General features: G+C 51.4%; 2 protein-coding genes across 2 annotated transcripts in view; both read left to right on the top strand.

Annotated features, from left to right (window-relative positions):
- Nsl1 (NSL1 component of MIS12 kinetochore complex) overlaps nt 1-6,424 on the top strand; it is a 33,003-nt gene extending 26,579 nt beyond the window's left edge. The window contains exon 5 of the mRNA XM_059280722.1: nt 6,235-6,424. Within this exon, the coding sequence (XP_059136705.1) occupies nt 6,235-6,266 (32 nt within the window). The 3' untranslated portion in view covers nt 6,267-6,424. The remainder of the gene's footprint in view (nt 1-6,234) is intronic.
- Nucleotides 6,425-9,758: 3,334 nt separating this feature from the next.
- Nucleotides 9,759-21,547, top strand: Batf3 (basic leucine zipper ATF-like transcription factor 3). Its single transcript, XM_059280994.1, has 3 exons — nt 9,759-9,928; nt 12,257-12,361; nt 21,323-21,547. Exons 1-3 carry the CDS (start codon nt 9,860-9,862, stop codon nt 21,500-21,502), a joined length of 354 nt encoding a protein of 117 aa, XP_059136977.1. The 5' UTR covers nt 9,759-9,859; the 3' UTR covers nt 21,503-21,547.
- Nucleotides 21,548-22,032: the final 485 nt, after the last annotated feature.

Raw genomic sequence — 22,032 nt, 5'->3', positions numbered from 1 at the left:
TATCCTACAGCATAAACAAATGCAACACATCTTCAACTGATATCCCACAACAGGCAGGGAAACACACAAAGGCATCCATTCTGATGAGTGGCTCACTGTGGCCACCGGATTCATGGTCCTTTACAACAGCCTCAAAAACTGACAGCTGGAGACTAGGACCAGCGAAATAGCTCAGTGGTTAAAGCATTGCCTGCTCTTTCAGAGGACCTGGGTTCAATTCCCAGCACAACTGTCCAAAACTCCAGTTCCAGGAGATCCAACACCTTCTTCTGGCCTCTGCAGGCACCAGGTGTGCATGTGGTATACATACATGCATGAAAAACACCTGTGTGCATAAAATGAAATAAAATTTGAGAAAGCCAGCGTAACCCCCGCAGTCCCTTCATTCAGTTGCATGACTGCCAGCACTCGGGAGGCCAAGGCAGGGAGGTCAGAAGTCTGAGGCCAGCCTGTGCTACCTAGTGAGACTGTCTCACAATAACAAATGACAAACAAAGCCCCCCAAATCTCACTGAGACTCCATCCCCTGCACTCAATGCATGAGCCCCATGGATCCCTACGCAGACACCTGTTGAATGAACACTCGTGAACACATGTGAGCAGCAGCCCGCTGGAAACGCAGCTCAGGTTTGAAGGGCAAAGTGTCCGCAGCTATCTGTGAAGTCACATCTGCAGGGGCAGCCTTGCTGGTCTGATATGTTGGGGGTCATCCCATAACCAGTTACATGCCATCCCGCCTCTCAGGAGGCCGTCATCTATGATTAGGGCCTTTCTGTAATCCATTTGAAACACACAATGAGCCAATGGATAGACTGCAGAATTTACATTCTGTGGATGCTCTAGGAGGGGCTGGTCACATTCAACACCTCAAGGGGCCCCTGTCCAGTTGGTCAAGGAGGACTTCCTAGAAGCGGGTTTCAAGATCCTCTTGAATAATGGGAGAACACAACGCTCGCTGTGGGTCTTTGGGGAAGGAGGTGTGAGCTCGACCAAGTAAAATAATGAAGTAAAATAAAATCCAGAGAGCCAAGAGCCAGACAACAACAGGAAATAATGAATGAACCTCCTTCCCACAAGAATGGAAGGCCACTTGGGGCAAGTATTTTTGAGAACTGTCCAGTCACTTCCTCCAAATGTTTCATGGCATCAGGTGCCTCAGCAAAGGCTGGGCTCCCAGTAGGGGACCCATCCACACTGTCAGCACTGCCAGGGCTCCCAGTGACCCATCCACAGCACACAGCCTCCCAGCTACTCGGCAGGATTCAGTTTGAGGGCCCAAGTAGCCAAGGCTGCTAGCTCTCAGCTTCTCTGGTACCCAGGGCACTACATTTAGAAGTGGCTCGCAAAGGAATGAGGAAGCAGGAGGCAGCAGATGAACTTCAGCTTCCTGGAGCTTCCAAGCTGCCCCTAAGAAACCAGAGCTTCTTTGAGGTGGGGGGAGGGGTAGGGAGAGGTGGGGTGGGGCTGTATCCCAGGCTGTCCTGGAGGTAGGGGTGGGGTTAAGTCATTTATCCCTGGCTGGCCTGGGACTCATTATGTAGCTGAGAATTAACCCTTGAAGTCCTTGTCATGACTGTCCTTGGCAGGCGGGGCTGCACCTCAGATGGCTTATGCTATGCCTGGGACTGAACCCGGGGACAAGAGCACACCAGCTGTCCTTGTCAACCGGATACAAACTAGAGTCACTGGAGAAGAGGGACCCTCAGCTGAGGAATTGCCTCCATCAGATTGGCCTGTAGGCAAACCGGGGGGGGGGGGGGGACATTTTCTTGATTAGTTTGATGGGGGAGGGCCCAGCTCACTGTGGGCGGTGCCACCCCTGGGCAGGTGGTCCTGGGTGCTGTAAGAAAGCAGGCTGAGCAAGCCAGTAAGCAGTGCTCCTCGCGGTTTCTGCTTCGGTTCCTGCCCCAGGTTCTTGCCTTGGCTTCCCTCAACGATGGACTGCAGAATGTAAGATGAAGTAGACGCTCTCCTCCCCGGGTTGCCTTTGGTCAGTGTTTTGTCAGGACACTAGGCAAGCCTTTTCCCAGCTGAGCTATGACCCCAGCTGGTGGCCAGAGCTCTCTAAGAACATGGTCCCCAGACACGTCCTTTGTTAGGGCACCCATTCCAGGAGCCCCTGGGTCCTGGCCTATTCTTTGTAACCAGGCTTTCCAGGACGTCCGGGAGGAGCCTTGGCTGGAAACAGGAAATCTATATTTTTCCTTCTTGATCCTCTGTTCACTGAGAAACTGGCCAGTTCTGGGAACTGCCTGTGTGGTTCTCTGTGGCTCTTATTAGGAAGTTCATGCTTCAGCCACAGGCTGTAAGGCTTAGCAAGAACTGGCCACAAGATGATCCTAAGCCAGGTCAGAGAGGGTGAGCCTGAAGTCAGCTCAGAGAACCTGCCCCTAAGTCACTGCAGGCGGCTCCTGGCTGTCACATAGAATTGGATACTGGGAAAACTTTCAGCTACATGTTTGAAGAAGTACAATCGGGAAGGAAAGAGAATGATAAATTTCATGACCAATCTTGCTAAAATGCATGGAAAAGCAAATTGAGACGATAGGCGAATGAAGTTTGAGTTTACTAGACAGGAAAAATAAACATGATTAACAGGACAACAAAATCAGCAAGGATGTAGAACTCAACCGGCAGCACTGATGGAGAGACACAGCGGCTAAGAGCACTGGCTGCTCTTCCAGAGGACCCGGGTTCAAGTCCCAGCACCCACATTGCGGCGGCTCACAAATGTCTGTAACTCCAGTTCCAGGGAATCTGATGCCATCTTCTGACCATCAGGCATGCACGTGGTGCACACACATGTGTGCAAGCAAAATAAGTCTAAACATTTTTCACAGAAGATAAAAATAAGGCAGAGCTCATCATAAATTTAAAGAGATGACAAATCCCTAAAATGACTTCCTGGTATTTCTGTGGGGATTACTTCCTATCTATCTCTAACTTGCTTTGTTTGTACTGACAACAGACCTATGATACCTCATTCCACAGAGACTAAAAAGATAATTCAGCCCAGGTAATTGTGTAGGGGTAATGTTGTGTATGGGAGTGATGTTGTGTGTAGGGTAATGTCGTGTGTGTTGGGTAATGTCACGTGGGGAGGTAATGTGTGTGATGGTAATGTCGTGTGTGTGGAGTAACATCATGTAATTTTTAAGAGATGGCAGACTTGGAAAAGTCCCTGTTCATTTTCTTTTTTTTTTTTTTTGAAATATCTCAGTTGTAATTTTCAGGACATTCATGGTTTCTTGTCCTGTGATTCATATTGAAGTTCTTAGAACTGATATGTAGTTAATTAGTCATTGGTGTCCCCAGGACAGTGGCTCACAAGCTTGGTGTCATCCTCACTCCGGAGAGGGTTCCAGGTGACAGCAGGAAGAACTGTCAGTTCTTGTGTTTTTACAGCCCCCTCTTCCTTGTGACTGGACCAGCCAACAGTCCAATCAGCACTGATCTTCTCTAAATGGACTGTTTTCTCTTGCATAATCTGAGGTTTCTTGTAACTGGTCTATGGGTATGACATTTCTTTTTTTTTTTTTTTTTTAAGATTTATTTATTTATTATGTATACAGCATGTATGCCTGCACACCAGAAGAGGGCATCAGATCTCATTACAGATGGTTGTGAGCCACCATGTGGTTGCTGGGAATTGAACTCAGGACCTCTGGAAGAGCAGTCAGTGCTCTTAACCTCTGAGCCATCCCTCCAGCCCCCGGGTATGACATTTCTACTGATTGTTAATCCCTGTGGTTATCGCTTTTTATATTTCCTTGGTTTCATACATTTAAAATTTTCAGTTCTTTAATATGTAAACAATTTAGAGGGATATATGCTATGTCCTTCACAAATGGGCAGATGAATCAGCAGTCTACCTCTGTTAACTTGTTTAATGAAATATTCTAGTGTATTTCCAAGTACATTAGAATATGGTTAAAATACCATCTGGCTCAGCAGCCAGGAGTTTTGGCTGACTTTCTAGAGGGCAGTTTGATTCCCAGCACCCTCATGGTGGCTCACAACCATCTGTAACTCCAGGTCCAGAGGATCCAACAGCCTGTTCTGGCCTCCACAAGCACCAGGCACAGACATACATGCAGGCAAAATACTTATACACTTAAAATAGTAATAACAAAAAGTTAAGTCATAGTCAAGCTTTTTGAAAAGTGTCACTCATGTTAACAAGAAACACACAAAAAGACCAGGAGGTACTTTACACTCGTGTGTGCTGTTTGTATTAAAGTCCTGGAATAGCAAGCTCTGTCTTGAAGAGCTGTAAACAAGAAGAGACTCTGACGCTTACCAATTTCTGTTTGATGACACAGAATTTTCAAACTGGATGTTTGGGGTGTTTGGTTCAAATCTGACTTCCCTCCACCACCCACATAATTCTGGTGCTGGGATGTGTGGGAGGTGTTTTTGTCTTACTAGAACATATGCTGGTGCACAGTTTAGCACAGAGGACAGTGGAAATATTCCTGGAGGTCATACAAAAAAACCTGTCTCTACACAAATGTGTCCGTAAACCACATACATAGATTTCCGTGTGTAAACTTCCCTGGCTAAGCCTTCCTCTTCTGGGGCCCCTCAAATGCTTGCACACAACACTGATAGAATCCAGGGAGTTAAGGAATGATGAGTTGAAAAGAGACAGTGGTCTTACCCATTTGTGGTTTAAATCTCTCCTTTTTACAAATATGTTAACCGCTGGAAATGGTCCCCACAGGCTCCTGTTTGGAATGACTTCCCAAGTGGGTGGCGCTATGTTGACATGCTATAGAACTTTTGGAAGGTAGGGTCACAGTGGTGGGACTGAGTCACCAGGACTAGGTCTTTGAAAGCTGTGGTGCCTTAGGTTCAGGTTGGTGTTTTCTGCTTGCCGTCCAGTCGGTCAGCAGTGCCGTGAACAATCTGCTGCCATGAATGCTCTATGTCTTCTGTGGCATGACTTGGAAGCTTGGAGACTAAAACAAGTATTTTCTCCCTTACTTTTCCCCCCCTTTCCTTATTCCATTTTCTGGTCTGTGTTTGTAGTGTGTGTGTGTGTGTGTGTGTGTGTGTGTGTGTGTGTGTGTGTGTGAATGTTTGCATGTGTGGGAACACACACGTGTGGGTGCATGTGAAGGCCTGAGGTTGATGTAGAGAATCAATCTTGATCACTCTTCCACTGAGTGATAGGGCTAGTCTCACTAGCTTGCTCTGGGGATCCCCCGTCTCTGCCTCAGAAAGCTGAACCTCCAGGTAGGCCACCACAGCCATTCTGGGAATCTGAACCCCAGTTCCATGGCCTGTCTCTCACTTCACTCTAACCACTGAGCCGTCTCCCCGGGCCCCTTAGGTTGTTCTGACAAGCATTTTGTTCACTGTGTGGCAAAAATGACCGATGCATTCAGGAACACATATCACCAGATGAACACAGGCAAGGCCCACTCTGGGCCAGGATGGGCCTGTGGTACTGAGGCACAGTGAACCTTCCATTCAACACGCTCCCTGCAGCCTGGCCTTGGCCTCCACCAGCTTCCCAGGTCTACCCCAGCTTTCCTGGACCATGGCCCTCACCTCCTGTGTGTCTTTGTTGCTTCCAATCTGTTCTTAAGATTTAAATATCCCGTTGCAAATGTTACTGCCATGGCTCGGAAGGACCCTCACAGGCTCCTGTTTTGGATGCTGGATCTCCACTTGGTGGCACTATTTTGTGAGGTGACCAACATGACCCCATAACAACTTAAGTCAGCTCATGCCATACCTCTGCTCAGAAGCCTTGAGTTTTCCACTATATTCCAAATAAAAGGTAGCCCTGAATGAAGGGTTTTCACTGTCTCCCTGACCTCATCTCTAGGCATCCACCCCTCCCCAGGCCACTCCAGACCCGGGGTCTCCTGTAGTTTCTTGAATGGCTGGGAACTTCCACAAGGCCTTTGCTTCTGTGTTGGTGCAGCCCAGACCACGTCCTCCAGGTGTCCCCACAGCCCTGCAGAGGAGCTTGTCTGCTCTCCCTGTTTAAACACACACACACACACACACACACACACACACACACACACACACACACACAACCAGTGCACCCTCTCTTCCAGCCCTTGCTCTTCTACGCCATCATGAAGCAGACCACATCCAAAGTACTGCATTGCGTTTATGTCTGACTATCTGGACAGCGAGTTCCCTGAGGTGTGGCTGACACAGTGGCCAGTCTCTGGTGAATGCAGTGGTCTCTACCCCTGGCTTTCTCTTCCCTAGCCTCCCCAGAAGCCCACAGGACTGTCTTCTGAGAAAAGCCCTGAGAGGACACTCACCAGAAGGCGTTTCCTGAAGAGAACAGCAACAGTGAACTGCTCACGGGACTTCCAAGCATCTAAGCAGCTTGTTATTGGAAAGAACCATCTTCTGGTGAAGTGAATCACCCGAGCACTGAGCTCTGACCTACGGCACCCCCACCCAGCTCTGACCTACGGCACCCCTCACCCAGCTCTGACCTACTGCACCCCCTCACCCAGCTCTGACCTACGGCACCCTCCACCCAGCTCTGACCTACTGCACCCCTCACCCAGCTCTGACCTACTGCACCCCCTCACCCAGCTCTGACCTACTGCACCCCTCACCCAGCTCTGACCTACTGCACCCCCTCACCCAGCTCTGACCTACGGCACCCTCCACCCAGCTCTGACCTATGGCACCCCTCACCCAGCTCTGACCTACTGCACCCCTCACCCAGCTCTGACCTACTGCACCCCCTCACCCAGCTCTGACCTACTGCACCCCCCCACCCAGCTCTGACCTACTGCACCCCCTCACCCAGCTCTGACCTACTGCACCCCTCACCCAGCTCTGACCTACTGCACCCCCTCACCCAGCTCTGACCTACTGCACCCCTCACCCAGCTCTGACCTACTGCACCCCTCACCCAGCTCTGACCTACTGCACCCCCTCACCCAGCTCTGACCTACTGCACCCCTCACCCAGCTCTGACCTACGGCACCCCCTCACCCAGCTCTGACCTATGGCATCCCTGCCCCACCCCAGGGACAGAATCAGGGTCATCATGATATAAATAGGTCGCTGACACATCATACTATGTATCTTCCCAGTTCAAGGGAATACATAAAAAAAAAAGAAAGAAAAAAGAAAAAAAAGATATTTGAAGTATTTCTTTGCTTTTTTATCTCTCTCCTATTTATTTTTGTTTTGTTTTGAGACAGGGTCTCTCTGTTTTGTAGCCCTGGCTGTCCCGGAACTCACTCTGTAAACCAGGCTGGACTCAAGCTCACAGAGATCCGTCTGCTTCTGCCCCTCGAGTGTGGGGAATAAGGCCTATGCTACCACGCCCAGATTTTTTTTTTTTTTTTTAGGGTCTCCCTGTGTAGTTCTGACTGGCCTGGGATTTGATACATAGACCAGGCTGGTATCCAGGTCAGAAAAGGGTTGGTGTTCTGGTGGCAAATGGGCTTAGCACTATAACCGCATGGCAATAATAGATACAATATGCTATGTTATAAATGTGGAGTGTGTAAGGAAGCCAGCACCAGCCTTTTCAAGAAGTTTAAGAAAGCAAATGGAGCCGGGCGGATCTCTGTGAGTTCGAGGCCAACCTGGTCTACAGAGCGAGATCCAGCACATGCTCCAAAGCTACACAGAGAAACCCTGTCCTCGAAAAACCAAAAAAAAAAAAAAAAAAAAAAAAAAAAAGCAAAAGGGAGATGGTAATTCCAGGAGCTCAGGGTTGGTTCAGGTAAAGAGAGCTTGCGCTGTTCTCAGAGAAGACCCAGGATCCATGCCCAGCACCCACGTGGTGGCTCACATCTATCCATAACTCCATTCCAGGGGGTCTGACACCCTCTTCTGGCACCAGACACTCATGTGGTGCACAGACCTACATGAAGGGAAAGAAACTATCCCATGCCAGGCAAGGTGGCGCACGACTTTAATCCCAGTGCTTGGGAGGCAGAGGCAGGCAGATCTCTGTGAATCCCAGGCCAGCCATGTCTGCAGAGAGTTCTGTGATTACATCAATAGACTATGCTGATACAAGTCCCCGGCTCTGTGGGGAGCACCCCCAGAGGACTTAGAACGTGGTGTAGCTTAGCAAAACAGGAAAGGGGCATTGGCAAGAATGAAAGCTTGGGAGTGCACTGATATGTCCAGGAATTCTTCCTCCATTCTTAAACATGTGTGAATGAAGCTCCTGAAAGCCATGACCATTTGCCCCCAAAAGTTGCTTATTTTGCTAGTCTTTTGCTGTTTCTCAGATCTTGTCTTGATATGACAGCTAGCCTGGAATTTATTGTTTAGCCCAGGCTGGCTTTGAACTCATGGAAACCCTGCCTCAGCCTTCTGAGTGGAGGAACTGTAGGCTTGCGCCACCACATAATTAATAGTCACATTAATTTTCAAGAACAGAGGTCCTGGGCTGCCTCACAGAGTGCCGGGTGCTGTGCTGTGTGTGCCTTCTGTATACTGTGTGAGATGTGATTGTCTCTGTGTCTCTGTGTCTGTCTCTGTCTCTCTCTCACACACCTTATGCTGTTGATGGAATGGGGTCAAAACTGAAATCTAGGCAGAACACCCAGTGTGGAAAGGCTCTGCTGGTTAGGAGAGGTATGTGGACACTGTCCATCTTCCGACCTACTAAGGCACACGACCATCTCCACTCCTCTCCTGCCTGAAGTCAGGCAGCCAAGCTCAAGCAAGCTCCTCTCTTAAATGCTAGCAGAGAACCATGCACCCTGGGCTGGGACTCAGAAAGGCCACCTCCCCTACTGCCCAGAAACCAGAAGGCCAAAAGGAACACGCTAGGAAGGCCCCTCTTGTCTGGTTCCCACCCGCCCCCCAGCTCGCGGTTAGCTTTCCCCCCTATGCTCAGACCACAAACCTTTAACCGCTAGTTTTTTTTGGGTTTTTTTTTTTTTTTTGTTTTTTGTTGTTTTTTTTTTTCTTTTCTGGGCACAGTCATCTTGACTTCGCATTTTTTAAAACTGGCAGGCAGGTGAATAGGGGTGCCTGCGCTATGCCTCTACCTGGTCTGGCATGAACATAGCAATCATGTATCTTAAGTCTTTAGCCAGGTGCCCCCTTAATCTTGAAGAAGCCAAAGTAGTTGGTTCATGGAACCTTAGCATGGTCTGCCCAGATCCCTGAATGAGAGACGACGGACCTCTAGCTTGGCAGATACGTTCTTAGGAGCCTTTCTTGGTTTCAGCTCACAACCTCCTCTTGCCCCTCCCCCCATCAGAATTCACCCTCGGAGTCATCCCGCCCCCTCCCTCCTACTGGACCCGGCGCGACTGCAGTAGGGAAGCCCTAGGGCGCCGGCGCCCAGGGAGCGCGGAGGGACCCGGCCGCGGTCCCTGCCCCCTGGCGTCGCGGAGAGAGTGAGTAGTCCAGGTGCCGCCTCGCCAGGAAGAAAGTCCCCCATCGCCGGTGACCCGCTCTGGGACAGGGAAGCCACCAACCCAAGCCACTCACTCCCGCTCCTCACTCCTGCTCCCCGAGAGCGGCCGGAGGTCCCCAGTGGCCGTGCCGCGCCAGTACCCCGTCCCCACCCACCCGGCGTCTCCTCCCGTGGGTGGGCTTCGTGGCTGCCACGTGACTTCCACGAAGCACGAGGCCCCTAGCGGAAAGCAACGACTTGGGTGGGATCCTGGACCCCGAGGTGCGGCGAGAGGGCGGGGAGAGGAGGAAGCGGGGGCGGGGTGGGAGCAGGGGGCGGGGACGGGACCGGACGGGACGCGCGGGGTGGGGAGGCGGGCGCGGCGGAGGAGCCGGGAGAGCGGGAAGCGGCGGGGCGGGGCGGCAGGTGCGGAGATGCGGGCGGAGCGCGGGTAGCAGAGCCCCGCGTTCAGGGCGCCCCGTGTGGTGAGCGCGCGGCATGTCGCAAGGGCCCCCGGCGGGCAGCGTCCTGCAGAGGAGTGTGGCGGCGCCTGGGAACCAGCCGCAGGTAGTGACCCGGGGGCCGGGTGCGGGGAGGGGAGTGGGGGATCAAGGCAGTGCTCGACGTGCGTCCCCGCCGTGCGCGTCGGGCGCCTGGGAAGGATGCTGTCCATCCCGACTAGTCTGCGCCCGACACGTGGGTCCGCGCTGCTGGGGGCCACTGCATCCTTGTCCACTGCCCGCGCTGGAGGGAGAGGGCCGGACCTCCGATACTGGGAATTCAGCCCAAAGGGGCGGTTCGTCCCTGCATCCAACCCTCCCGCTAAGGTCGGCATGGGGGACGTGGGACCGTCGGACCGGTCAGCCTGCGGGTGTGGGGTTGTGCCTCTAGTGGGCAGACTCCACCCCCAACGCGGGTGGAAACTCCTCGCCCCCATCCGATCAGTCCCCTCGGCTGTCCCCAACTTTCACAGCTGCACCACAAGAAACTGAGACAGCTGTTGGGACACTTGTTGGCCAGCTAGTTGCTTTAGCAACAACTGGTCCTATCTTTCCTCGCCCCCCCCCCCCCGCGTACCCCCTCCCCCCGCCAAATTCCCAATAATATGCTTGACACGTAGTGTCCCAGGGTGACCCTGAAGTGTGAGCCACGTAGGTAGAGTAAATAGCCTTGTACCATTTGTTTCGCCTCTCTGAGCCTTGGTTTCCCTATCATAAATAGGGGCCCTATAGCATCAACTCCTGGTGGTGTTTGCACAGATTGTGTGAGCTATGGAGGATTTGTGTCTCTGTTAAGGTATCTGCTGAGTGGGCAGGTATGATCATCTGTGACAGGTGATGGGTTCAGTTTACAGTGACAGATCCTGAAGACAGGCGGCATGCTGTCCCTTGCCCTGAGATAAAGAGGCATTATTTCCTGTCAAGCACTAGTGAGGTGAAAATCTGTGTATCTCAGACCAGCCTCAGCAGCAGAGATGACTGACCGAGCGCTGTTGGGGGCCCCTGTCCCCGGGGTCCAGCACTGTCGGGGGTCCCTGTCCCCGGGGCCCAGCAGAGTGTGAGTACATGACAGGTTCCTAGGTGATACATACATTGGAAGGATGGGTGAATTGTGTTTATACTAGGATCTGTGAGGGTGTAAAGCTGAAGTTTTGTTGTTTATATGGCTTGTCCCCCTGGATATATCGAGGCTCCTTGGATTGCTGGGTGTGGTGATTGATGCAGGCCTATAATCCTTGAGCTAGGGAGGGAGAAGGAAGGTGGAGCATTCAGGGCCAACCTGGGCTACCTGAAATTCTGTTAAAAGAAAAAGAAAAAAAAGACTACTTCTAGAAGACACATTTGACACGTCTTTGTTCTGAACGGTGTCTCCATGCCACTCCGCTGCTGTGTGTGCTGTCTGTTCATACCTGTGCTGGGGATTATACCCTGGGCCTCACACAGGTCGGCAAGAGATCTGTCTCTAAGTTCCCTTCCCATTTAGACACCTTTTGGACTTCATCTTGAAGGATATTTTTTTTTTCTCCCGTGGTGTTTCCAGTGCACTTCTGGAAAGCAAACCCTTCCCATTGAATAAGCTCTCACCGTGGTAGGTGCATTTTTCTGCCTGCCCACCTCATGAAGAATTTTTGGATATTTGGTTAAGAACTTTCGAGACGCATCACAAATTTGCATTTGGAATAACCCTGACCTCTGAAAGAAAATGTCAGCCAAGCATTGTTCAAGAGAGCAAGCATGTCATCATTGGTGTTCCAGACACTCAACGCACTGGTAGAGTTGCGTGGTTGCAATTAGTAATAAATGCATGGTTATGGTCTGCACAGTTTCAGGAGGCCCTGCCAGTGTGTGGTAGTATAAAGGCTGTGCACAGCCAGCTCTAGAGAGCAGACACCCCGGTCTTCCCCACTCTGATGAGCAGTGACACTACAGCTCTTCCAGGCAAATACCCTGTGGGGCAGAGGCTTGTGAACGTTGGGTTGGAGACCAGCAGACCTGAGTTCCACTTCCCACTCACCCTCATGCTGGCCATGATACCTGGAGAACTTCCCTAACCTGAGTTTCTTATTCCTCGTCTCTTAGTATTTTTGTTTTCTTGTGGTCCTGGGTATGGGACGCAGGGCCTCACGTATCCCACACAAACGTGACACCACTGGGCTGCACCCAGGCCTCTTATTCCTCATTTTTAAGTGACAGTCTCACTGTATATTTCTCAGGATGGGTGTGGAGATTCACATAAAGCAACGCCCCAGCACGGATTGGGTGCCCCTTAGCAAGGGCCAGCGGCAGCCCCCTGGGGTCGCAGGGGGTGCTGTCCATGGTGGCAGATGAGCCGGTGGAGCTCAGTGAGCAAAGCCGAGTGGACTGAGCATGTCACTTGGCCACATGTCTTCCCCAGAGCCCAGAGGATGATGACAGAAAGGTTCGAAGGAGAGAGAAAAACCGGGTTGCTGCTCAGAGAAGCCGGAAGAAGCAGACCCAGAAAGCTGACAGGCTCCATGAGGTGAGACTGTGGTGAGGGCAGGACCACAGGTCAGCCACCACGGGGACAGCCACCCTGTGCCCTGGGGAGGGGGCCAGTGATGACGTCACGATGCTCATTACCAGTTCTACACAGCTGAGGTGCCGGGTCTTTCCAGCCTCTTGCTTTGCTTCTTGATTCGTGGGCCTCTTCCCTTCCACCTCAGCCTCGGTGCTTCCCACGCTCCATTTTCTCTCCTATAGAACCAAATAAAAGCCGAGTGTGGTGGCATACACCTGTACTCAGCACTCAGGGAGGTGGAGGCAGGGGGACACCCAGTTTGAGGCTGGTTTGAACAACAGAAAGACTGTCTCAATAAACGACAGTAATAGTTGTAAACATTAAAGTGCTGAGGAAGCGGTTCCGCAGACTTGCCTCGTGTGCAGAAAGATGTCCCGGGTTTGAGTCTCAGCACTACATAAGTCAGGCACAGTGGTGCATGCCTCTTATCTCAGCACTCAGGTGTGGAGGCAGAGAATCGGAAGTTCAAGGTCAGCCTTGGCTTTATAGTGATTTTTGACTAGAAGAGAAAAAATACTGGGACTAATGATGTATGCCTTTAATCCCAGCACTCTGGAGGCAGAGGCAGGTGTCTCTGTGAGTTCCAGGCCAGCCTGGTCTACAGAGCGAGTTCCAGACCAGCCAGAGCTTTACAGTGAAACCTTGTCTCAAAAAAAGAAAGTAGATAAATAAAAGAAGCTGGATGAGGTGGCACTTGTTCGGATCAGGAATTCAAGGCCATTTTTGGCTACCTAGCAAGTTTGACGCCAGCCTAGGCTACATGAGACCCTCTCCCAATAGAAAATAAAAATTGAAAAAGCTAAACAAAATGGCTCTTTGTGCTTTTAATTCCTTTTCAAATTCTTGCCTCATCCTGCGTGTATGGTTTGGATGAAAATGGCCCCTATAAGCTTATCCATGAGACTGCTCAGTATGGAAGTTGGTGGAGTAGTTTGGGAAGGACTAGGAGGCGTGGCCTCGTTGGAGGAGGTGTGTCACTGGGAAGGGGCTTTGAGTTTTCAAAAGCCCACAGCTTTCCTGTTAGCTCTCTCCCTCTCTGCCTTGCGCCTGTGGATCAGATGTCAACTTCCCAGCTCCTGCCCCAGTGCCTGCCTGCCTGGTGCCAAGCTCGTCTACCTCTGGTTTTTGTCTTTGTTTGTTTTGGTATAGTTTGCTTTTTGAGACAGTCTCACTATGGAGCCCAGCTATGGCGTCTCAGTCTTGCCTCAGCCTGCTGAGTACTGTGATGACGAGCGGGTGCCACCACTTTCTCCCCCTTCCCCATCCTCCCCCCCTTCTTCTCGGTTTGTTTTCTTTCTTCTTCTTTTCTTTCTTTTTTTGTTTTCTTTGAGACAGGGTTTCTCTGTGTAATAGTCCTGGCTGTCCTGGAGCTCACTCTGTAGACCAGGCTGGCCTTGAACTCACAGAGATCCGCCTGTCTCTGCCTCCAGAATGCTGGGATTAAAGGCCACCACTGAGCATCTGTCTCTTGTGGTGGGATGTTTCTCTACTAACTTGGCCTACCATCAGCACTAACGATCAATTCATTACTTACGGCAGGTCTTCACTTTTGCTTAGGCGTCCCCTTGAGCTCTGCTGCAAGTTCCTTGCATGCACTTTCGTGGCAGAATGTGGTCTCTTCACCCTGAGACTTTCTCTTCTCATTACCTCCATGGGTTAGCTAATGGCGCTTAACCACCTTTCTTATCTCTCAAATCAGGAGCCTGTATCTGAGTGTTTTCTCTATTACTAAATACCACAGATTGGGTAATCGACAAAGAAGAGACTATTCCGCCCAGGGTTCTGGAGGCTTAAAAGTCTCAAAATACGGTGCCACATCTACTTGGTGTCTGCTCTGTGCCTAGTGAGGGCTTTGTGCCGTGTGGTCATATGGTGGATCCAGGACAGGAAGGCCAGACAGCAAACAAATCAGAGAACTTGCTTCCGTAAACAGCCCATCATAGCCCAACCATCACTTAATGACTTAATCTAGTCACGAGAGCAGAGCACCTGTGACTCGTTTCTCCAAGGTCTTTCCTCCCAATATTGCTGTTTGGGGGCCAGCCAGTTGGGGGGCACGTTGAGCCATAGCACCATTTATCCCCAGGATTCTGCTTTCCTTGACCTGAGTGTGTAAAGCTACACAATTCCACAGCCAGGGCTTGGAGCTGCTCCCCCTCAGGACTGGTGAGGGGTGAGTGATGTTTCTAACCTTAGCTGTGCACCATCGGGGTACAGAGTTAAGATTTAGTGTAGCTTCCTGTGCCATGCAGTATCCACCTGCCCTCCGCCGTACAGCACCCACCTGCGCCCGCCTGCTCCCTCCGCCGTGCAGCGCCCGCCTGCGCCCGCCTGCTCCCTCCGCCGTGCAGCACCCACCTGCGCCCGCCTGCTCCCTCCGCCGTGCAGCGCCCGCCTGCTCTCTTGCCATTCGCATTTCTCCAAAGCTGGTCAGGGCTTTGACAGCTCAGATATTCAGTTGTTAGGAGAGAGGAAAGACTATCTGAGAACTCTCTCACCACAATCGGAACACGTTTAGACTGCACATACTCCAGGGCTGAGACTCACTGATAGAAACCCACAGCATGGCATACGCCGTAAGTGTCCGAGTCTTTGCTGGAGGCAGGAAGGGGAGGTCTGGAGGCCAGGGTCTCCAGACGGGCTTCAGGGAAGGTCTTCCCGCCTTCAGGAGATCTTTAAAACTCCCACAGAAGAATGGCAGTACCCTTTGCCTCCTTCCTTCCCTCTTGTTCCTAAGGTCCTAAGGGTGTGTGTTGCCAAGTCGCCTCCTCAGGGGACCAGGGGCTCCCCGTTAGTGTCTAGCCCAGTATTCAGACCATGTGTGCCTGCTGCCTCCTCTTGTGCCTAGGTCTGGAACATGCCCGAAGGAAGCATTTAATACATGTTCTGAATGAAGCGGGAGGAGGGAGGTGACTCAGGACCTCATCTAGTCCTACAATAACTGAAGTATAAATGGAGGGGTAAACTAGTCATAGCAATTGACAAGAGTTTGGGCTCCTGTGCACATCCATCCATACCCAGGTCCCTCCCCTCAAGGAGGTTCCAGTCCAGACCAGAGTTCTTTTGTAAGTGCTGAGTGATCATGTGTACAGAGGTGACCAAGTGTCTTAGACAAGGCTTTTCATGCACCAAAACATAATAAATCCAAAAACACTTACTACGCCCTTCCTTGAGTGAAGCATTGCTATGGAGCCACAGAGAGACGAGACCTCATGTGTGTCCCTGGGAAGCATAGGATTCATTTCCCTCCATTGCTGGCAGTGAGCCGTCCAAAATGCATTCCACTCTGCTACAGTGACCATGCTGACCGCTGTGTTCGCTCTGCAGGCTCTGGGGAGGATCCCTTTCCTAGCTTTTGTCAACTTCTAGGGAGTTCCATGTTCCTTGGTTCGTGGTCTTCCATCTTCAAAGCAATACTGCCCATCTCCTCTCCCCGACTCCACTGGACCCACTGGGATGATCCCCTCCATTTTGTGCTTTGTACTCTCACCTGCAAAGTCCCTTTTGTTAAATAAGGTTCCTGTTCACGAGTCTCAAAGATTAGGACGGAAGCATCTTTAGGGGTCAGTGCTTTTCCTGCTACAGAAGGTAACAAATGCCCTTACCGCCTCATGAGTGCCAGGAAAAGGGCATGCAAAGGGCAATTCATTCTCTCTCGGTGCCTCATAGCTGACCTTGATAACCAGGTGAACCCGGAACTCAGGACTAGTGCTGCCTTTACGCCTGCCGTGTCCCTCGTAAAGCCAGGGGTGGTGTGCCCTTGCAAGGGGCCCTGAGATGGCCTCTGCCCAACGTCTGTGTGGCCTGGTCACTATGCCCTTCCCAGAACAAGGTAAATTGATCTGAAGCCAGTCCCCTCGGGAGAATTCATCATTCTCTTCCTCGCCGGGACTAGACACACAGGTGAAGAAAACCACCTCTGTGCATCACCTCTGCAGGGCCGGCGTTGGTGAGAAACTCTGTCAAGTAGGTCAGGACAGTGGCTGCACGTGTAAAAAGACCACAAAGCTGTGGCCCTGGCTTTTCCTCATTAGTTACACCGAAGGGTCACTGGTCACAGGGGATATGAGTGAGCAAGATACTGCCTTAGGAAAATGAAAATAAAAGATTGTTTTCAGCTATGGTCAGGAAGACACTCTGTGGGGAATCCCTTCGTGGGCACCTCCCAGCCTCCTTCTGTGGATGCTGTAGCCACGGGGGATCTGTATTTTATGTTGAGTGGGACATTGATTGACTAACTCCGTATCCTGGAGGTATTGTCTCTGAGACTCAGTGAATGGAGCGCACAGTAGTTAGCACATCGCTGTAGATCATGGGAACTTCACACCTGCTGAGAAGCAGGCCCTGGGCTTGGGAAGCAGCCACTTGGCAGCTGAGACCGCCTGATACTGCGTGGGGAGTGACCCCCTGACCCGGGCGCTGCTTCCTTATCCTCCCCTCTCCCAGTTCTGAAGTGCAGAGCAGACCCTGAATGTTACAGAAGCTGTGGTTGTGTGCTTCTCTTCTATGAATGCCACAAAAGGGAGAGTCTGGAACAAGACTTCAAAATGGCCACTTCTCTCTTCTGTGGCTCTCATTCACTCCACTTGTCCCTGGGCCCAAGATACCTTGGCCTTCCACTTTTGTGAATTTCTGGGCTGCTTCCCTCTCTTCTTGGTTATCCATTATCAAAGCCTGTGGCCTATCCCCCAAGACAGACGGGGCCAAACTGAGGGACTCCAGAATTTCCCTCAAGGTCATGGTTGCTGATATTTGCAACAAGAAGTGTCCCTGACCCTCAGTGGTTCACACTTCTGGGACTTTGATCTGTATTTCTCTCTGGACAGCATTAGGCTGAGTCTACATTCCCTGATGAAGCCACAGGGTAGCTGTGCCACACTGAAAGCTGGCTTAGAAGTGGGCCAGGTTTGGCCAGGCACCCAAAGACGTCAGACTGAGAGAGAATTTTGAGTCAGACGAGGGTGGGAGCCATGCCAGCCGCGGGAGCCTTAAATGTCACAAACTGACAGATGAGTTGGGCAATGTGATGTGGTGAGTGTTGTCATGCGGTTGTCGTAGACACTACTGGTGACAGTTCACACACAGTTTAGAAACTGATTATGACACTAATTTGTACGGTTCTTGCTAATGGCACTGCTTTTCAGATGGGAACTCTCTTTGTTTAAGGGTTGGGACAGACCAACTGTAGAGTCCTGAGATCTCAGTTCTGGTAACTACTGTGGGGAAATCTGGATGACACATGAGTGTTGGAGTTGACCTTGACACTGATGGGATCTCAAGTCTCTGGGCATTTCAGAGCTTAGCTGTCTGTGTGGCCGTGTCCTCCTGATGCCTCTCCTGTCCTTCATGTCACTTATTCCATTCATGTGTGTCCTCTGCCTCAAATGACCCTGACCCTGAGACCCAGGATCCCAACCTCAACCTCAGCACAGTTGGCATTGGGCCTCATTGCTGTAGTGTTGGGTGGCGGTTGGGCTGGGCCCTGAAGGATGTTGAGCAAGATCCCTGGCTTTGCCCACTGGATGCAAGACCACCTACCACTCCGATGTCCTGGCTGAGGACTACTGCTTGATTACATCTTTATGTTCGTTATGTGCATTTGAGTGAGCATGTGCCGAGTAGGTGCCATGGCGTGTGTCAGGAGTCAGTTCTCTCCTACCTTGCACCTGGTACCCACCAAGTTCCTCTGGGACGGGGACTTGTGTAACCCAGACTGGAATCAGACTCGGTACATAGCTGAGGTTGACCTTGAACTTCTGACCCTCCTGCCTCTACCTCCTGAGTGTTAGGATTACAGGGGACTGAACCTAGAGCTTTTTGCAGGCTAGGAAATCTCTCTACCAACTGAGTCACATCCCCAGCTCAAGCCACTTGAGTTTTGAGGCCTACCTGGTGTTTGTAGTCATTCCTTCACCCATGTTTTGGGGGGCTCTGCATTGAGAGTGTGGCTTAAATAATTGGGGGGTTAGGGGTAGCACAGTGCCCTCTGATGCTCCCTTAGCCAAACTGACTTTGAACTAGAAAGCATGTCAGACGGTGTCTGGATTTGAACCGATGACCTCTTGATCTTCAGTCAAATGCTCCACCACTGAGTCCACTATAGTCCCTCTTGCTTACTTTTTGGTCTAGGTTAGGCCTAGTCCTCTCTCCTCACCGAGAGATGGTTACATTCTTTGCTTTTTGCTCTCACTTAGTGTTCTTTGGCCGCCCCCTCCCCTCCCAGGGCCTCTTATTTATAAGATTAGTCCTGCCTGGATGTTTTTACTGCTTCTCTTTTTATTTTTCCCTCCTAGTCCACCAGATCAGTAAAAGTCCCTCAGCTGACTTAAGAATAAAATTTAAATCCCAGGAAAGAAAGTCCCTGTGGGTAACAGGAAGGGACCAGCGGAAAAGCTTGGGGCACAGAGGAGAATGGGGGTGGAGCATAGATTTGAGCAAAGTACACAGCACACATGATGACGGAATCCATCGTTTTACACAATGCATATGTGTGGAAAGAGGCTGGGGGGTGCTTTCTGAGACCAGACCCCCCTGGAGGTGGCAGGTGAGGGCCTTTGCCAGACGGACTCTGGCGACTTTCAGAGCAGTGGTCTGGGGAAACAGTGGCACCTCAGGGTAGAGTCAGGCTTAGACTCCCTCCTGAGTCCAGAGACAAAGCTCAGAAGCTCTGGGCATCTTGTTGCAGCCTCAGGGACTATAGAAAGGCGGTTTGGAGTATGGAATCCAGTGAAAACTGAAAGTCCAGTGAAATAGCTCACTGGAACTATTCATTTCTGCCATCTGCCTTGTGCACAGGTGCAAGGCATTGGATCTGGATGCCGAGACTCCAGCTGGTTAGAGGTTAGAGGTCACAGAAACTAGAGGTAGCTGCAAGGAGGGCCATCATCCTGTCCCAGGACAGCCTACAGGAAGGGGAGAGAATTCTGGAGAGGCCTTCCTGCAGTCCCTCTTGGTAACCTGGAAGGGAGAAAGGTTTCTAGAGATGAGGAGAAAACAGATGGCATGGCTGAGTGGTTGCTAGCACACGGGTTGGACCACACGCGCTAGTTCAGAAGAGGACGACCTCTGGAGCTCCTGGGCCTCGGCGTCTCCGATCTTTAGGGAGAGACATTACTTAATGTAAGTGAGATCCAATAGTGTATGTCTGAATGGAACTCAGAATGAGAAATGTGAGACCTATAAGTGCTGTGATCAGGGAAGCCTTCCTGGAGGTGGTGAGCCCATGCTAGGCTCACAGAGAAAAGGAAAGCAGTCGGGTTGAGGGGAGCCACACAGGCCAAGCCAAGGATGTGCGTGTGTCTTAGGGGCTCTAAGGCAGACTTCTTAACTGACGTTTATTAAAAATGATTAGTAATTGAGAAGGTGTGGTGGGGAATGGGGTGGGGTCTGCAGCACAGCAAGTGCCCGGTATGCTTGAGTCGCAGTCTGACCAACAAATCGAGCGAGGCGTGAGTGGAAATGACATCTCAGCCCGGAGGGGACCAATGATGGTGAGCTACAGAGTACCTGGGGCTGTAGACTTTATCAGTGGCCCGGATGACACAGGCTGTGTGACAGTACGTATCCATGAAGTGACACCGTGGAGATTCAGAGTGAAGAGTGGGATTCAGTGGCCGGGGGATGCCTGTCCTCAGTCCCTCACACTCAGCTCGTGCACCTGGAGCGTGGCTCTCTGCACACTCAGGAAGTCTCCAGTGGCTTAGGTCCAGCATGGAGAAGGACAATCCGTGCATCAGCTCCTGCATGCTCCTAAGCCACACGCTGCATTTTAAGAGTAACAACTCTGAGTCCGGCAGCTTGGGGTGTGTGCCAGGGATGGCGGCCAGGAGGGCAGAGGGGCTAGTAGTCCTGCACAAGGAACTCGGAGGACATCTGAGGGGGAGGGATGAGCTGTCGTCTATCATTTCAAGAACTGAGGTTGCAAGGTACTGAATTCATTCTGTGTGGCTCCATTAGGTAGAGCCCGCTCAGTGGGCGGATGTGGAGGAGTTTTCGATCACCACAAAGAGGATAGAGTATCTCAGAAATGGCAGGGACTGTCCCTTGAAGTGGTGCCCAGCCCAAGATGGATGTGTGAGCTAGCCCTGCGTATGAGAAGTTCCTCCACAGTTTGGGGGAGACGATGAGGAGTTCTTTAATCCCCTCCAGTTCTGAGCCTCTACACCCTGATGCAGTAGACGATGAGGAGTTCTTTGATCCCCTCCAGTTCTGAGCCTCTACACCCTGATGCAGTAGAAACAGCAGATGAGTGCTGGAAGGGGCAGCATGTGTCCGTGCACGTATTAGTGCAGCCAAAGGCATGCATTCATGCATTTATTAATGCAGCCAAAGGCATGCTGTGTCAGCTACTATTCTTGGTATTGGGGTGGCCATGAACCCACCAGAGACCTTCAAAAAGAAGGTCAGTGTTGGGATGAGAGCTGATGGAAATGGGTAGGAGGGACCACTTTGGAGTGATGGGGATGTCCTGTGTCTTAGCACAGGTGTGTGTATGTATAGTTCTGTTACTACTCCCTGAATTACAGACACTTAATATAGACACGTTTCATGTAAATTATACTGCAGGAGTATTGATTAAAAAAGGAAAGCTGTACTGTTAGGACCATTTTATTCTTGTGGGGAGACAGAGATCTAAATCCAGTAAACACGAGGGTGACCCAACACCTTGGTACACATCTGAAACCCTAGTACACAGGAGCTAGACGGGAAGACCATAAGCGTGAAGCTAGCCTGAGACACATGGTAAGTACCAGACTAGCCTGGGATACATAGTGAGACCTGTCTCAAAATAAAACAAATGGGAAGACTCTCCTATAGCCCAGGCTGGCCTTGCATTCTTGAGCCTCCTACCTCTGCTGCCCGAAGGCTGGGACCACTGTCGTGCACCTCCACACCCGTCTACCTGTCCTCTCTCTTGAACAGGAGCATGAGTGCCTGGAGCAGGAGAATGCCGTGCTGCGCAGGGAGATTTCAAAGCTGAAGGAGGAGCTGCTGCACCTGAGCGAGGCTCTGAAGGAGCATGAGAAGATGTGCCCGCTGCTGTGCCCCATGAACTTTGTGCAGCTTCGGCCAGACCCTGTGGCCAGCTGTCTGCCACGATGACATCGCGCCTTGCTCCCCTTTTGTCCAGCTCAGAACCTTGGTTTGCACACCTGTGTCAAGGGGTACCTGTGGCTGTGCCCCTCCTAGGAGCTCTGGGGCCAGCCTGGGCTCAGCGTGTGCTCTGAGGGCATCTGCCCTAGAGCAGTGGATCCAGAAGGCCGCCCACAGGGAGGCTGCCCGTTGGAGTCACTCCTCACCCCACTTTGGCAGCTAGCCGGTCCTGTCCTTAGGCAGGACCTTTCATCTAGAATTTGGATAATAAAGATAGTTACCACGTTTCCTTTGTTCAGCTTCTTGGGATGGAGAGCATACAGAGTTGCGTCTCTGGGAATGTCATCTTGCTGCAGGTAGGTCCTCTCCTGTTCAGCTCCTCTGCAGCCACATGCATGGCAGATGGGGAAGCACCCTTGGCTATGGCAGAGCATAAGGCTTCCAATAAGTCTCTGACCCAGTTTGGTCCCAGTGGGTGAGCTGGCTGTGACTCACACCTGTTTCATGTGTTACCCAGCCTCCTATCTGGCTCAGCTTAC

Source organism: Peromyscus eremicus, chromosome 15 (assembly GCF_949786415.1).
Source record: "Peromyscus eremicus chromosome 15, PerEre_H2_v1, whole genome shotgun sequence".
NCBI lineage: Eukaryota > Metazoa > Chordata > Mammalia > Rodentia > Cricetidae > Peromyscus > Peromyscus eremicus.
The sequence above is the reverse complement of the archived record's forward strand: the minus strand, read 5'-3'. Positions and strand labels throughout refer to the sequence as shown.